Source organism: Tinamus guttatus, unplaced genomic scaffold, assembly GCF_059628265.1.
Source record: "Tinamus guttatus ecotype Peru unplaced genomic scaffold, ASM5962826v1 Tinamus_guttatus_pri_ptg000045l, whole genome shotgun sequence".
In the NCBI taxonomy this organism is placed as follows: domain Eukaryota; kingdom Metazoa; phylum Chordata; class Aves; order Tinamiformes; family Tinamidae; genus Tinamus; species Tinamus guttatus.
Genome location: NW_028288579.1, coordinates 3,314,482 through 3,331,096, shown reverse-complemented (window position 1 = coordinate 3,331,096; position 16,615 = coordinate 3,314,482). Strand labels below are relative to the sequence as shown.

The 16,615-nt window shown below is 45.2% G+C and overlaps 3 protein-coding genes across 3 annotated transcripts; 2 read left to right on the top strand and 1 right to left on the bottom strand.

The window, feature by feature from the left end:
• Positions 1 to 1,813: 1,813 nt before the first annotated feature.
• LRRC59 (leucine rich repeat containing 59) lies at positions 1,814 to 5,783 on the top strand. Its single transcript, XM_088538133.1, has 7 exons — positions 1,814 to 1,931; positions 2,187 to 2,246; positions 2,467 to 2,625; positions 2,953 to 3,057; positions 3,749 to 3,821; positions 4,259 to 4,432; positions 5,041 to 5,783. The coding sequence occupies exons 1-7, from the start codon at positions 1,833 to 1,835 to the stop codon at positions 5,283 to 5,285; spliced, it is 915 nt and encodes a 304-aa protein (XP_088394259.1). The 5' UTR covers positions 1,814 to 1,832; the 3' UTR covers positions 5,286 to 5,783.
• Positions 5,784 to 7,678: 1,895 nt separating this feature from the next.
• Positions 7,679 to 12,468, bottom strand: EME1 (essential meiotic structure-specific endonuclease 1). The gene is made up of 8 exons (XM_010216032.2): positions 11,744 to 12,468; positions 11,534 to 11,661; positions 11,254 to 11,346; positions 10,518 to 10,639; positions 9,895 to 10,030; positions 9,473 to 9,588; positions 8,408 to 8,597; positions 7,679 to 7,955 (listed from the first exon to the last, which is right to left on the bottom strand). The coding sequence occupies exons 1-8, from the start codon at positions 12,447 to 12,449 to the stop codon at positions 7,779 to 7,781; spliced, it is 1,668 nt and encodes a 555-aa protein (XP_010214334.2). The 5' UTR covers positions 12,450 to 12,468; the 3' UTR covers positions 7,679 to 7,778.
• Positions 12,469 to 12,513: 45 nt separating this feature from the next.
• Positions 12,514 to 15,848, top strand: MRPL27 (mitochondrial ribosomal protein L27). The gene is made up of 4 exons (XM_088538131.1): positions 12,514 to 12,553; positions 14,088 to 14,210; positions 14,907 to 14,974; positions 15,450 to 15,848. The coding sequence occupies exons 1-4, from the start codon at positions 12,532 to 12,534 to the stop codon at positions 15,654 to 15,656; spliced, it is 420 nt and encodes a 139-aa protein (XP_088394257.1). The 5' UTR covers positions 12,514 to 12,531; the 3' UTR covers positions 15,657 to 15,848.
• Positions 15,849 to 16,615: the final 767 nt, after the last annotated feature.

Here is a 16,615-nt window from a genome sequence, read left to right as displayed (position 1 = left end):
ATAAGGTAGAATTCGACAAAGAGACATTTTGCTGGGTTTCTATCCCGTGTCTACCACAATGGAGTGTAGGAACAAGGCCATTGATTTTGGACCCGGAATTGGTGTCTCCACGACATCAGAGCCAAACATACGTTCATAAATAACAGCCCCACGGGAAAGGACCCACTGCGGAACTGAATCTCACGATTCAGGCGGTTTTAGAATGAGGAGAGATTCTCCCCAGATGCAGAGCAGGGCCAACAACAGGGATCATCAGATCAGAATGAGGTCGACAGCATCGATCCAGCTTCGTGCAGCAAGTCCTTTCCCTCTTCCTTCTTACATGTTCCTTCATCCTTCCTCTTGCAAAGTGAACAAATAGGCCTGATTTCTCCGTCTCCTTTAGGTTCCGAGTCATTTTAGGCATGCACGGGTAAGCAGCTGTATTCACATGTGTCAGTTCCACTAAAATCAGCAGACGGGAGGGATTTGGTAAACGATGTAAGACCGTATGAAATTCATAGCCAAAAGTCATCCTTTCGCTATTCCCGGGAAGCATAGTGCAATTGTGTTTATCTGTATTGCAACAGCACCAAAGAGTGCTCAGTGTTGTATAACCACAGGGGAAAAAGGTGACCCAAAAAAACCTCACCTTTAATAAAGGAAAATAAAGCTGAGTTTCAGTTTGATCTTCCCCGATATGGATGATTAGCTTATGGAGTTACATATTAAACCAAGAATTATGCCGAAGCTCCAAGGGTTCGGACGCTTCCAGTCCTCTGCAGCGCTGCACATACGATGCACACGCTCCATACGGCTCCAAGACCTCAGGTCTCCTCCACGCAGGAGGAGGAGCAGGATTGCACCTGAGGTGGCCGCGGTGCTATCAGGAGCTGGGGACACGGGCGTCGCCGCACGCTGACTACAGCTAACGTGGGAGCCAGGCACTCAGCTGCCTCGCTCGGGTGTCTGTGGTGGCAGATCTGGAACGGGGAGACTTCGTCACCCATCTCTAGCTCAGATCTTCCTCCAGCCCTTCAAACTTCCCTGTGAAAACGGAGGGATGAGAGAGCTTCTTGCGTATCTAGACCTTGCTTTTCTCAGATCCGGGCTCTGTAACGTCAGTTGCCAGTGGGAGGCACAACTGCTGCCGGCAAATTCGCTAATCTCCCGAGTGAGGGTCATCTATCTTAGCAATGTTTATTATCTTCTCTCATCGCCCGTCCCTGTTTACTCTTCTGTGATGTCTCTGCTCAGACTCCAGCGAGCTCGGTTATCTCAGTGTTGTTAAGACACTTCACAACAGCTCAAAAGCACCCATGAGGTGGAGGTTCTGAAACAGAAACGTCTCTGCAAGGTTCAATGCATCATATTTTGCATAGGGGCCAAAAATTCAAGGTTAATGTTCACTGTAATCACATTAGCGGACACTGCTGACTTGGCTCAGTCACACTGCCTTTTCTCTAGTCCTGGCTTTCCCAGCATGGGTCACCCAAGGTGACCGCACATGTGTGCATCTTCGGGCTTCCACATCGGAGCAGGACCATTAGCTGCCAACTCCTCCTGCTGAAGCGCGCTGCGGCAGTGTGACCCGAGGGACAACACTTGGCCGTGGCGGAGGCTGTGAAGCAGCAGCGATTCCTGCTGTCTGTAAAGCCCGTCGGCTGTGTGCTCCCGTGGGGGCTATCGCCGGTCAGGGGGTCATTCCCTCCCGGGCGCAGGCTCCGCGGGAGGCTCCGCGCCGGCAGGGGGCGCTGCGCGGCGCCGGCCGGGGCGGCTCGCGGGCGCTGGCGGCCGCCGCGCGGACGTGGACGCGGAAGTGGCCGTGGCGGAGCCGCCGGTGCCGCGCGGCCATGGCGCGCGCCAAGGCGGGGACGCTCAAGGACAAGCTGGACGGCAACGAGCTCGACCTGAGCCTGTGCGACCTGAGCGAGGTGCCGGTGCGCGAGCTGGTGAGCGAGCGCCCGCCCGGCAGCCGGGCCCGCGCGCGGAGCGGCGGCGCCCGCCCTGCGAGCCGGAGCCTGCCGAGGAGGAAGCCTGCTTTCCAAACCGCTGGGATCCTAAGCGCGGGGCAGCTGCCGAGGAATTCGCCAGCGAGCGCGGAAAAAAAAAGTGACAGCGGAGCGTCACCGGGGCGCGCGCGTGCGGGTGTAGGTATACATACGTATGCACATATATATACATTGATTCAATTGTTTTTCTTTCAGGCTGCCCTGCCGAAAGCTACAGTGTTGGATTTGTCCTGTAACAACCTCATTTCCCTGCCGGTAAGATGCTAGGGAGCCTTGCGAGGAAACATTCCGAGCAAATAACACACGGTGCAAGTGGGAGGTTTGGAACTAGCACTTCTGGCCTGGCTGGATGACGACACTGCCGGTTGAGGGGGATGGCGGTGGCAGTTTTTAATGAGGCAGGCGGAACGCAATGGGAAGGGTTTCTCCTTGGAGAAGCTGTTTCTCCTTGTTTGTTTTTTCTGCCTGGGTTTAGTCGGACTTCTGTAGTTTGCTGCATCTGGTGAAACTGGATTTGAGTAAAAATCGGCTCCAACAACTGCCCTTGGACTTTGGCCGGCTGGTCAATCTGCAGCACCTGGACCTTCTGAACAACCGTTTAGTCACCCTGCCAGTCAGCTTTGCACAGCTCAAGGTAAAAGCCATTTGCTAGGCAGTTATGTAAAGCCTTTGGAGGCAGCCCAGGGTCTTGTGATTCTTCTCAAGTTGTTTTCTCTGCTAAAGCATCAGTTCTGCTAGCTACCCATTTCAAAATTCATCTGGGCTCTGCACCACAGCTCAGCGGAACCTCATTTCTACTGAAGCAACATCTGCTTGAGCTCTCTGCTTGTCTTCCGTCCCTGCTTCATTTATGTGAAATTTAAGTAGCTTTTTGCTGCTATTTAGTATTTCTAGAATAATCACAAGACTGTGTGCTACGTGTGTGCTCTTATAGCCTCCTGTTTGTCATTCCTTTCTGCAGAACCTGAAGTGGCTGGATTTGAAGGACAATCCCCTGGATCCTGTTCTGGCTAAAGTAGCAGGAGACTGTCTGGATGAGAAGCAGTGTAAACAGGCTGCTGTCAGGGTAAGGAATCTGCTTACCATTTGTTTTCCATTCTTAGGTTTGCTGGCTGCTGCTTCTTCTCCTATTGCTTAGCAGATTGGGCTGCTACTGCAGCAGTTTGGAATTTCTTCAGTCATTGGGAAACAGGCAATGAATTCATTGCTTCCTTGCCTTTAGCAAGCAAAGAGTGAGCTAAGCAGGGTTCTTTTTCATTAATGGAGTTAAAAGTATTAAATGCTGGTTGCTAGCAATGCAGATACCTTTAGACAAAATAATCCATGTGCAGCCTTTTGCGGAGCGCAAAAATCTCTCACAAAGTTCTGACAAACTATAAGCTCACATTAATAGTTTTTGCTGGGAGCTGTGGAGCAAGAATAGTTAAGTCTGGGTCTGTGTTGCTGTCTTGTACTAAGAAGTCAGCCTCATAAAAGAGCAAGTGTTCTGTGATGCTCTGTATTCGCTAGCACCAGTTTGCCTTGCTTTGTAATGAAAATCTTTCTCTTAACTGCAAAGACTGAAATGGGAAGGTCAGAGTTCTCCTTGTAACCATACCTGTAAGGCTAAGTCATCTGTGTGCAAATATATCTGATTAGTAACTCATTCCAGCTGAGCATCTTCTGCCCGTTTTCAGCTCCACTCTAACTGTTCTGTTTTGAAATGAATGCAAAGAACCTTCTGCATTCATCCCATATTGTTTTCTTGAACCTTGAAGGTCCTGCAGCACATGAGAGCAATCCAGTCTGAGCAGGATCGGAAAAGGCAACAGAAGCTCCAAGCAGAGCGAGGTAGGTGTAGAGCCCTTGTGCACCCTCTGTTGAGGACTGATCCTGATCTCTACTCCATACCCAAGCACATTCACAGCCATCTAACAAATATCTGTAACTATCACAGTTCTGAGGACCCAAGGAGTCCTGGGGAAGGAGGGAGAAAGACAGCTTGGCATAACTGTGTGGTTTCTTGCCTGGAAAATAGTTCAGCTCCCTAGGGGAAATGCTCTATAGGTTATGTATAAGAAGTATGAAGGAAGAACATAGGACTTACTTTAAGTGAAGCCTAAACCATAGGGAGCAAGGTGGAAGGTACATAGTGTTTTAGAACAATAATCCAGGGTACTTACTTGATTGTTTCCCCATTACAGTGGGCAACAGGGAAGCAGGTAATAAGGAATAAGGCAATGATAACCATTAACACAAAGAGAAAAAAATATTGTATTAATCCTCAGAAATGGAGAAGAAACGTGAAGCAGAACAGCGAGCAAGGGAGGCTCAACAGAGGGAACTGCGGAAGCGAGAGAAGGCAGAAGAAAAGGAACGCAGAAGACGAGAGTATGATGCTCAGAGAGCTGCAAAGCAGGAGATGGAAAAGCAAACTAAAAAAGAAACTGTTCAGACTCGAAGTAAGTTGCATCCACAGTGGGTCCAAGCATTCTGTAGAGGCTGCAATGTAATATTTTAATTTGCAACTTGAGCTCAGCAGAGGAAAAACAAGGGGAAGAGAAGGAACAAGAGCTCTACCCTAGAGGCTGCATCAATCTTTATCAGATTCTGATGGTGGGGAATAGTCAGAGTGGTGGGGAAACAGCACAGTAGTAGAACTTGTTAGAAATCTAACAGGTAGATAGCTGAAGGAAAAAAAGACAACACTTTGGTATCTTTGATGGCTGAACTACAAGATTCAGAAAATTTTCCAGATGTTCCTAAGCAAAAGCCCCCTCCATTCAGTTCTTTTTGAATGAACTGAGATGTATGTGCAAAACAGAACTTGGGCAATAGAGGTCCCTCACACCCTACTCATTTCCACCTGAATCAATCTGAAACTTTCATCCTAGAGGGATAGATCCTCTGCATTTATTTACTGACATATAAGGGATGAGAATTCATGACAAAAGACAGCTAAAGCACAAGCTATAGCATCTTACTTGAGCTTCTGACTTCCCAATGTAGATTGTTCAGAGATACTTCGGATTCCCTCCTCACATCTCTCACGAAATTGTTCTTGTTGCAGAGTCGCCCTCCAAGTCCCGTCCACCTCAACCGCCGAGGAACAAGCACTCCTGGTCGCGCTCGGTGTTGAGAGTCCTGCTCTTTGTGCTGGTCTGCATCCTCTGTGCTTTGGCAGTCTGCAAGCTGACGGAGCTGCAGCATCAACCTCTCTGCATCAGTGTGAACACTCTCTATGAGGATGTGGTAGCTGCTCTGCAAAACCACAAAAGCCTGCAAAATTTGCTCCACCAGAACTCGCAGCAGTGATTCTCCTGGATGGGCGCTTGCTTTGTCAGCATCTCCTTCCACCATCTACGCAGCCAGAATTCCTATGGAATTGTGTTCTGATGAAACTGCTTTTAATCAGTCAGCATTGATTTGCTGGTCCACTCCGCACAGAGCAGAATTGCTGTTCAGATCATCTTTGCTGTGCATGTTTCTCAGCTGGCCAGTAATTCCCAGTGTTTGCCTGCATTAACTTAAACTTGTTAACAGTTGTTTCCTCCAAAAGATTTTTGGCTAGATTGTAATATGTGGAAAGCTGCCAATTAACAGGAGTGTGTGGGGGGGAAAGCCTCTGGTTATCTACATACCTATAGCTCTGTAAGGGAGGTGGAAAGTTTTTTAATGCATATCCATTTCTTGTCATTTGTATTCATGCTAAAATTGGTGATATGGCTTTACAGGGATAATATATGTAGGCCTACTCCAGGACCAATTACAAGGCTGTAGGATGGCTGTGCATCCGTGTGTTAGAGTGAAGAAGCTGATGTACTATTGAAAGGAGCTGAAAATTTTCAATACAACAATTTTCGCAGCAATTTGTCTTGATTGGTATTTATGTTGCTAATGTAGAACATGCTTACCTTGCTTCAATTTTATTTATTTATTTATTTTTTAAGGGTACCACTATAAAATGCTTCCTGGCTAAATACAGTAACCATTATCATTAGCCATCCAGTGTCAACAAGGCAGCCATAGTTTAAGAAGGACTGATTCTACAGACTGGCTTTTGGGGTGTAAATATAGGAGATTTGAGGTTGCAGAAAGCCCGTGGGTGAGTGCCTGTTCTCTGCCTCTAGTTGTTGCAGCACTGTGTGACACTTGGTGGCACTGGTGCAGCATCACATACTAAGGTACTCTGGTAGAAATGGGCTTCACTTCAAGCCTCTTGGAAGGGCTGGGACGTGCAGCCTTTTGTATCTAGAGAAAATAACTCAAGTTATAGGCCTTTGCCCACTACCTGTCACATAAATTACTTACAGTTTAGGTGCAGGGAAAAACAAATAGGAGTTTTTCATAACCTTGAAAGAAGTGAGTGCTAAAATTTATTGGAATTATTTGTACATATAATGGCCTAAGTGCAGGTTCCACCAGCAGCCTCCACCAAGATGTGCATACATTAGTAATCAGAATTGCTCCCAATTATTGCTGGCAAGAGCAATGCTATGATTGAAAATGTATATCATTTCATAGAAGCAGTAACCCTTCACCCTTGCGCAGTCTAAGCATAAGGTATTAGCTTCTGAACTACATTAGGGAGAAAAGCAACAGCAAGAATTTAAGCTAAAGGGAAAGAGCTGTGCATCTCTGCTTAGATGTATTTCTTTCTAAGCTTCCCTAAAACAGCTGTAGTCTTTGCTATTGATATTTAACTTATCACATCCTTAAAACGGTTCTTGCTTAGTATCCAGAAGTGTCTGGACAAGACAAACAACATTCAAAGCAACATTTCTTCTTGGAAGAAACACCATCTGGCAAGAATCTTCTGCTGTGAGCACCATCTAGGAGATGGTGCTGCTTAAGTTAGCAAATACCAACCTATTAAGACTTATTAATTCAAGTCAAAAGCACAGCAAGCAAAGATACCTGCTCAGTGTGTGAGCTGGGGTATCTGTTGGATACCATCTAACAGGATCCAACTCATCCAAGTTAGGACAATTCCAGTGGGTAAATTCCATTCATTGTATGCCTTTAAATTTACTCTCAGCATTCATCTCAGTAAGTACTTTTGTAGCGAAAGACCTCAGCTGTCCTTGTGTATGCACATAAGTACTGATGGCTTCAGGGACAGTCAAGCACGTTCCCCAATCTAATTAAAAGCAGGATTTTTCTGCCAACTGTTTAGACCTCATAATTCCAGCCCATATAATCAGATTGCAAGACCCGCTATAGGTTAAGCTGTCTGGAGACTGAATCAGGACAGTCTGAATTTACATCTGAAAATTAGTCTTACTCATTCCCATCTGCCACAGTGGAAAACAGAAACAGGGTTATTTCATGAGATAAAAGTTCTTCCGTCTCGCCACAGCAGATGATGGTGCAGCAGCATGTTGTGTCTTCCATTAAGATTTTTTTCACACTGGAGAGCAAACTTTCAGTTTACGGTATGAGTAGAAAAATATAGTTTCTTTAGAAGACATAAGTCTTGAGTCAAGATTACATGTTAAGAAGTAATGAATGATACTATACAAGACAATTTATCTCCTAGGAAAAGAATGCAGCTCTTTACAAATTGGAAGGTACTATCAGTATTGTAGCCATGTTAAAATCAGGGTCCCATGGGAGATGTTTGCTGTCTTCCTTGTGTAAACTCCATCCATGAGCAATTTTAACCAACTTTCTTCTACCATGATAAAGACTAAATGAGTTTTTAAGTCTTTAAACTAGGAATCATGACTCCATTTATTATTGAAGCACTTCTCAGAAGGAAAATGAATATTTAATCCAGGCAACCAGAAAAATTCTCATTCCCTTGGGCTACTCAGTGAAATCCAAACAGAGATCAGGATCGTGGGAAGTCATCTGCAGGTAGATTCGTCTGGAGAGTTCAGGCCCGATGCGCCGCTTAGTGGCTGTCACACCCTCACCACGGCGCACAACAATATTAGCCAGCATGTGTTCCTGCTCCTCCTCTGAGGAACATTTGCTGTAGGCCTAAAAGCAGTATAAAGGAATGACGGTAGCATCCACTTGCATCCATTTCAAAAAAAAAAAGAATAAATATTTCCAAAGCTAAGCACCTGTGACTTCTCTTTCACAATTTGCACTCATTTTGCACCTGGTCTCTCAGATTTCAAGTGTGAGATTAGAGGCAGATACAGAACCTATTCTACTTCATTAAAAGAGAACAGACTCACTTAAGATGAGCATGCAGTTGCAATAGGAAGGAATGAACATGTCAGCTTAACCAGTAAGTTCCTCAGTACTAACCAACCTATTCTGTAAAACCAAAGCAATGGGTGCAAATAAATCAGTTTCTTCAGTACCTTATTAAACAGTTCATATGGAATGATTGCATCAGAACTAATACCAATTAAAAGATTTCTCCCACTCCTTATATTAGTTGGTTGTATGCACAGTGCTTAGTATTTGTGAAGCATCCTTACCTGAACCAGAAGCTGAGGAGAAGGGTATGCAGACACAATAGCTTCAGCCATATCAAGGCTGACCCGGTTAAACTGTTGTATCTGCCGTTTCCAAACTTCTAAGAGACCCTTACCGGTAGGATCCAACTTCACACCTCTGCACCCCTCATTCTCTACGCAGAAAGAGAATCCAGTATTTTCCCGCTCTCGCCTATGGATAATAAAGGATGGGAACATGAATGAGACAATGAAGCTACGAAACAAAAATCTCGTTCTTGCATCTTTTCGCATATGGACAGAGAGAGAAAGATAGAAAAACACTTTGCACTGTTATAAATATTGGCATTGGGGTTGAAGTAAATGCTTAAAATGTGGTCGTATTTTCTCTACGTACATTATCAATTTTCTTGTGTTATGGGTGCTGTTGCTGTTCTTGTGTTAAGAACCAGCCCTGGTTCTGGTGCATACACAGTGCATACACAGTGCACAGTGCAGCCCTGGTGCATACACAGTGGGGAAAAGAATGCACTTTCAGGCTGTCAAAGATAATAGAATGTTTTCCATGCCATTTTTAGAGACTCCTTTCATGTTCAAGATACGAAATACAGGAGCTCTGTGACAGGATTGCTACGATTGTGTAAGACCACACAAATGGTTTTCCGAGCTACCACTGCATACTGTGCTGCTGTCCTTATCAAGGCAAGCAGCTAAATGGTTAATTGTCACTAGTGTCTGCCTTGGTTACATACTGAGGAATAAAAACTGGTGCTGAAAGAACCCTATCATATTTGCATTCCCTTCCCACCTCTGAAGGCAGACTCAGCACACAGCCTTTACTTGTCAAAGTGAGAGTTCAACTCAAAATCAAGGTCTGTCCTCAACCTTCCCAAGACATTACATCAGTTTCTAAGAACTAACCCGATTTTGAGGGAGCAGCATCAACAGTTGTTCTGCATTGCCTGCTCCTTTAAAAAGCATTATACAATGTTGCACCTCAGTACAGCTGTATATCTGTTATTCCCTCCCAGTAATCCTGAAAGTTAAACCTCTCCCAAGAAGATATTAAAAACTCATCTGCCTGCTCACTTGTATGGTGCTTCAGCTACTGCTTTAGTGAACATAGTGACAAACTCCACGAGCTCCTCCAGGCTCTCAGCAAGTCTGACTTGGACGTTTGTCTGCAATAGCAAATCCACTAATGCCTGTAAACAACAGGGGAAAAAATAATTGAAAAATTCATCCTCTTATCCCATCAAGCTCCACTCTTATCTGAAACAAAATAAGGATTCATTGCATCTGCTACAGGACAAGGCCATCCACACTCTCCCCGTTGTGAGCAGCCAGCCTGAGGCACTTGGGTGTGTAGGGGCGCACTGTTCCTGGCAGTTTCGTGCCAATTCAGCTGACTTGGCTCCTCAGTGAAGAAAAAGCACGACTGGATTAAACGCTCACTCAGTGGCAGACAGGAACAGGGACAAGCACTGCATGTGTGTTCTAAAGGTACTCACATCTTCCACATCCAGCCTGGACACATCTGGACCGGAATCCCTAGCTTTCTTTTTTCTCCATTTTCCCTTATCCTCTGCTTGGTCTCCATTCACTGCTTCTGGTTGCAGCCTCTTTTTTGACTGAGTTCTGAGAGATCTAAGAGGAGGAAGACAAGTTGAGGAGTTCCTGTTAGCACAAACAGCACAGAAGATCAGACTGCTGTAGAGTGTCTAACAACTTAGTACCACCACCCCTGCCTAGGAGACACCAAACAGAGGAATCTGTCAAGGACTATAAAATACATAAACTTTGCATCTGATTAAGAAAATTCCTCAGCAGCAAATTTTGGAGAGCTAGGAAAGTATTAAAAGAAAGCATAGTGCTACACTGCCTGCCTCTTCCCATGCACTATCCTGGATATTTAGTGTTGTTCACTCATGGTGACAGGCTATGTGGACCTTTGTTTCTGGTCTTATAAAACAAAGAGTAGTTCTGGGTAGGAATATGTTTTATGTTTCAGTCTTTGCTAGAAAGAATTAATGAAAATACCTATGACAGTTTTCAATGCCAGAGACAACACGCAGGGAGGGGAAAAAGAGAAAAAAAGAAAAAAGAAATAAAAAAAGAAAAAAAAAAGGCTAACCCGAAATAACTGTCTACTCCAACTACTGCCAGTGCCAGTGTCTTCCCAGGCATCTTCTCCATCACACGAGCAACAAAGGTCTGTAACGTCTCCTTCTGTCCTTCTGTGCAGCCCTGGGCCTCCTGCAAAGAGCAACAGGAAGGAAAAAAAAAAAAAAAAAAAAAAAAAGGAAGAAGAAAAAGTTAAACAATTTACTTGGATAGACCAGTTCTAGGACAGACAACCCATGGGCCCAATCTGCAACGGGATCTTTGTAGATGAAAAGGTCTGCTCACACACCTCCTGCTTACTTTCCTGCTCTGGAAGGATGTTGCGTCTGCTGATACATACAGACACCTGTGTCTGTCTCAAGCCTCCTCCCAACATAGCAGAAAAGGAGATTCTATTCTAGTCAGTTTGAAAAGAATGTCAATGCTGACTATTTGCAGAATTTTGAATAAGGATTTTTCCTAAATTTCTAAAAATCATCCTTGATCTGCCAATATCTATTAGGACAAAGTTACCTCAAAAAGCTATTAAAAATGGAATTAGAAGAGACAGCTTGACCCAGCTATTATCTTTGTGTTGCACAACCTTGTTTTTGATCCAGTACTTCTAAAACCAGTTGGTTTACTGGAACCATCACTTCCCTCCCACATTAAGACCTTTCTGCCATGAAAAGAGAAGACAAATACCACCGTTTCAGCAAGGTATATTCAGAGAATATGAAAAAAAAAAAAGTCGTAAGCAGTCTCACCTGTTTGTAGTTATGAACCATGGACAAAAACTCCTCCAAACGAAGCAGAACCAGGATATGCGGTTCTTCTGTCAATTCATTTTCTTCGTCAGTCTGTACAGACACGAAAACACAAAACAGACCGGTAGTTCTTTGCATAACCGCTCACTCAAACTGCTGTTTCCACTCCGAGGGGGGAAGCAGTTTGGATGACAGCTATTTGGGATGCTGATGACTACTGCTATTGAGTGCAAAGAGGGAAGGAAAAAAAGGTAAGAATATAAACACTTTGTTCCCACACCTGAGTCAACACAGCCCGTCTTCTCCAAGTGATGCCGCACGGAACAGCTTGACTCTCAACCACACAGGAATAATTCTTAGATTGCAGAGCACTGAGGACATGTTCACCAACTTCTACTTGGAAGAGAACTGAAATTGATGCATGCATCAGACTTCTATAGCAAGAGCTGAGAGCTAATCCAAGCAAGATGCACAATGTGAGGAAAAGCACCTTGATCTAGCACCACTGTGATGTATTTCTGGCACTCCCCTGGTTGCTGAGCTTTCAACATCTTGGCAAGGGCCTTCTTCCTTTCTTTTTCCTGCTCCTGCTGTCTCTTCCGTATTTCACGCTCCTTTCTCCTCTGACACACAGCCTGAGAAGCTGCCTCTCTTTCCTTCTGACTATGTTTTGACCTCTTTGGAGGGGGAGATGCTCCCACACTTGCTTCTTTACCTCCAAACTTGCTACTTTGGGCTGCTGAATCAGACAAACAGTCTGTTTGCAGGCACAAAGGTGATTTCCCAGAACTGCATCCATCATAATTTTGGCTACTCTGGGACACTTCTCCACACGGCAACACATCCCTCAGAACCTCAGAGGACTTTGAAAGGGACTGTCCTATACCAGAAGCCACCTGGGTAGAGCTCAAGCAGCACCCTGTTCCCTCAGCTCCCCTTGCAGCATCCCCCTGCGGGGCCTGGAAAACCTCAACGCTCTTTTGGCAGAGCCCACTACCCTGCAGCCTCCTCTTCAGCCTCTCCGCCAGCGGGACGATCTCTTCCTCACTCTCGCTCCCACTGCTCAGCACTATCACCGCACCCGGGCAAGCAGCCTCCCTCCCCGCCCTCGGAACGGAGGGCGAGGAGCGCTGCGGAAGCGGCCGCTGCAGGAAAGGGAAGACGGGCAGCACCTCCTCGTCGCTCCCCTCCGCCATCAGCAACGGTTTTACCTCAGGGCGCAGCTACCGCCGCCGCGCGCGCGGGAAGGGGAAGGTGACGTCAGTAGCCGGGGACAAAATGGCGGCGCTGAGGCGGCTCCGTGAGTGAAGCGCGAGGCGGCGCGGGGCGGGAGGCCGGGCGCGGAGCGGGGCTGCCCGAGGCGGGGGGTCGTCTTTGGCCGCTTTGCGCTGCGCCCCGTCCCTTCCGTCCCCAGGCTCCTGCAAGGACGGACTCGCAGCAGCTCGGTCACTGTCCTCAAGGAGAAAAAAAAAAAAATAATAAAAGTCTATTTTGAAAAAGCGCGTTTCATAAACACAGCGTAGAGATCAATCAGCAAGGCGGGGGGGCTTCCTTCCCCGTGCAGTGCGGTACTAGGAGGCTGAGAAATCCCTCTAGTTATCCAGAAGTGTTACGGTCGGGAATATTGCTGTGATTCCTGCGTGCAGGGCAGCGTCTTGGACATTTAGTGTTGATTTTCAGGGTGGCTTTTATCAACTGCAAACTCCATATCTTGGAGTTTCACTCCGTGGATGGCCTGCCTCCCCCTCTTGTGTGATGCATTGAGATTCACTTTGCATTAGCCATTTTTTTCATACAACACAAAATATAACTGGCCAACAGCAGGTTGTTTGTTTGTTTGATAGATACAAGTTAACTAGATTCTAACTTCATAGAATTTATGCCTACAAATCTCTGTAGGCCCCTTTCATCTTTCCTCATTTCTCTCTAGTCTGTTACCTCTCAGCTTCTTTTTTTGTATTTAATGACTATCAACACTGAAGTTAACTGTTCTTGTAGAGCTACTTCCGTCCTCCCTGTTTTAGCTCGCTATCTTGGATAATTTAATTAAGATTAAATTAGCTCAGTGCATCTACTTCGAGTGAGGAAACAAGTGTTGCGATAGCTGCTCTTGTTTCATAAGCTGCTGATGAAGAAGTTAAATAGAGGGATTTAGAAAAAAAAATGGGTATGACTGCTGACTGCTCCCCCCCCCAAAAAAAAAGTTGTTGTATTTACTCAGATCGCCCCTTTTTTAAAGAAAGAACGTCATGTTGTCAGTGATATTTTGTATTCCAGAGACACTGGTTACTGTAATAACTGCTCTCTTTTTCTATGACTTGTCCTGATTGTAACCTTAAGAGTTGCATAAAATGCTCAAATTAGTTTTTATTTAGGGTGGTAAGATCTTTTATACCTTCCTGAATGGGAGTCTTGCCATTTTGTAGCCGTACAGATGAGACGATTTCAATAAAGTCAATTCAGTTGAAGAGGGGATCAAAACACAGATCAGTTGATCCTTTCTCAAGGCTATATAAGGCCAATCAATCACAAGCAGTAACTTCAGTAGCTCATAGATGTAGGAGGCATTACTGAAATATGAATTTGTGTATGTCCTCTAACATCATGGCTGAGAATCTTATTCTCAGCGTTTCTTGAAAGGTGGCCTCTTTGCAGAAGATTTAATCCATGGTGGTCTAACCCAATTTAACATTATAGTAAGATTTTTCTCGGGGCTTTCTTTTGCCTTTAGCTTTAAATTTTATATTGGCTGATAAAAAGAGTATTGTGTTGATAAAAACAGTATGTGTTTTTGGTTGAGATTTTCCTCTTTGTTGTTCTTGCTCCAAATCTAGTTCTGGCTGTGCCGCAGACGACCCTGCTTGCTGTGAGAGGTGCTTCTAAGAAAGCTGGGGGCAGCTCCAAAAACTTAGGTGGCCGCAGCCGCGGGAAACGCTACGGAGTGAAAAAAGTAGAAGGTAAGAGCATTAATCAGGTGCCTTTCCTGAGCTGTGCTGCAGTGGGCTCTCCCCAGGTGTCCCTGGCTATTGGGGTGAGTGTTCAGCAAACCTCAACATCAGGATTGCACCAGCCCGCAGCAGGAGGGCAGCGTGAGTCAGCCCCCCTGCAGCCAGCTGGAGCTGCCTATAGAAAACATACCTTGATCCTGACTTCAGCTCTCTCCCGAGAGCCTGGCAGGAGGGCTGCGCTGTGGGGCACCTGCTAACTCGCATGCACTTTCACCCCATGCTGCTTTCAAAAGCTGCACATTTTAGATATTTACAAAGGAAAGAATTTGGAGGCTTAGCCAAAGCCAAAGTACAGATTCCTGCAGCTGAGTGCTTAAAAATTAGTAGGTTTGCTGATGAAAACAAATCAATGTAAAAGGTAATAAAAAATTCTTTTAGCAAACGGAAAATGCTCTGTACCCTCGAAGTAATCTTTTCAAAGATTAGAATTGCTTTTTGCCATTGTGCATCAATTGCCCTCTATTTCTCACCAATAATGTATTTTTTTGTTTGTTTAAATGCTTTTAGAATTTGAAGTAATTTTTCCTTACGAACTCTCACAGAAAACTGGTTTTGTAGGTCCTAAAACTGCTTGTATTCCACTAGCTCGGAGGCTGGAGGAAGCTCCCTTCCTCTGCCGTGTAACTCTGTGTAACTGTGTTGCAGGTAACTTTGTGCACGCAGGCAACATTTTGGCTACACAGCGGCTGATACGCTGGCATCCAGGGGCTTATGTAAGTTGTCTTTCTCTCTTCCCCAGTTCTCAAGAAAACAGCAGCCCACAACAGGGTCCCATAGTCAGTGCTTCTTCTCTTATAAGCTGCTTCTTAATTTCCTCCCCAATATTGCATGTAATGCTGACATTTGGTTTCATTACCTGCTATTTCTTAGTCACACTCCCTGCTTAGAATTGTATCTGTGCTTATGTGACTTGGGAAAGGACTGAGAGTTATGAATGTTATGAATATCCTCTATATCTTCTCTAACCAAGCTGGGTTCTTGTACTTCAGGGTGGAAAGAGAATCTCCTTATTTGTAATGAGAAACATTACCTGCCATTTGCAGTATGCCTTTTTCTTTTCCCCGTTCTAAAACACAAAGCAGCAGCTTTTGAAGCCAGAATGTTGTACAAGGCAGACTGATGACCAGGTGTGCTTTAGTGATGCACTTCCAGCCTTTCCTGTCTAAGGGCCCGCTTGTCCTCTTGCAGGTGGGGATGGGCCGAACCAAGACGCTCTACGCCCTGGAGGATGGAATTGTGAGATACACCAAAGAGGTCTACGTCCCTCTGCCGCGCAGCACGGAGAGCAGGGAGGTCATCTGTCAGCTGCCTAAAGGAGCAGTTCTTTACAAAACCTTCATCAATGTTGTCCCTACCACAGAAGTGGGAAGCTTCAAGCTGGTGGATATGCTTTGATCTTCCTACGTCATGTAGGAGCAAGACAGGGAGAGGAACTGCTGGGACAGATCACTAGCTGCTCTGGCACCCTGGGACATCAGGTGTCCGGGAGAATATTTATTCCAGCTTGGAAGCTCCTTGTGTAGGACTGTTCTTGCTTCTAAGGCACACATGCTCAGGACTTGGGCACTGGAATCACCTGTAGGCATTTTGAAGAGGGTTTAATAAATGCTGTGTTTTTTTTGATTCTTCACAGAATGTGTGTTGTTTATGCTTATTTACGCAGCTGTCTTTTTCTGAAGAACCTGCTCCATTGTTTCTTTGAATTAGTTAACTTCAAAAATCACACATTGGTTCTTTTCACACTAATAATGTCCTGTTAAGTTTTAATCATTTTTAGCCATTACTGTTTTATTTGTGTCTTAGTTCTAGATATTGCAGAAGAGGACAGATCCTCTTCCAGTAGCACCTAACTCTGCAGAAGCCAGGACGCTGGCTTTTCTTAATAACTAACTCACCTCACTGATTAACTCCAACTCCATCCCTGAAAGTGTTCCATTTACTAGCCTCCTGAGGTAAGTTTACATTCCTAAAGCTAATTCATGATTAATTTTAGAGTGCCTGCTAGCATTCACGAGTCTGGGATGGTATTCGAAACTCAGCAGCTGGAGGCCATGAGGTGTATCGTAAAGCCATAATCCAGGCTATCCTTTTATTTTTTTCTGAGTCATTCCGTGGTTGCTTATGCTGTTCTAAGAGACAGGAGTCCAAATGCCTGGTGGCCAAACTCATCTCACTTTATCTACAGCTTTGTAAACAAATTTTTAAAACATTTGTTTTGCAGTAGAAAATGGTATCAAAATTGGTGGTGTAACAACACCAGTGTTGACATTGCTAGATTGGCTGCTCTGCAAAGAAAGACCAAGTAACCTGGGTGAACCACATAGTTCCACAGTTGCTCCCCTATGTCCTTCTCA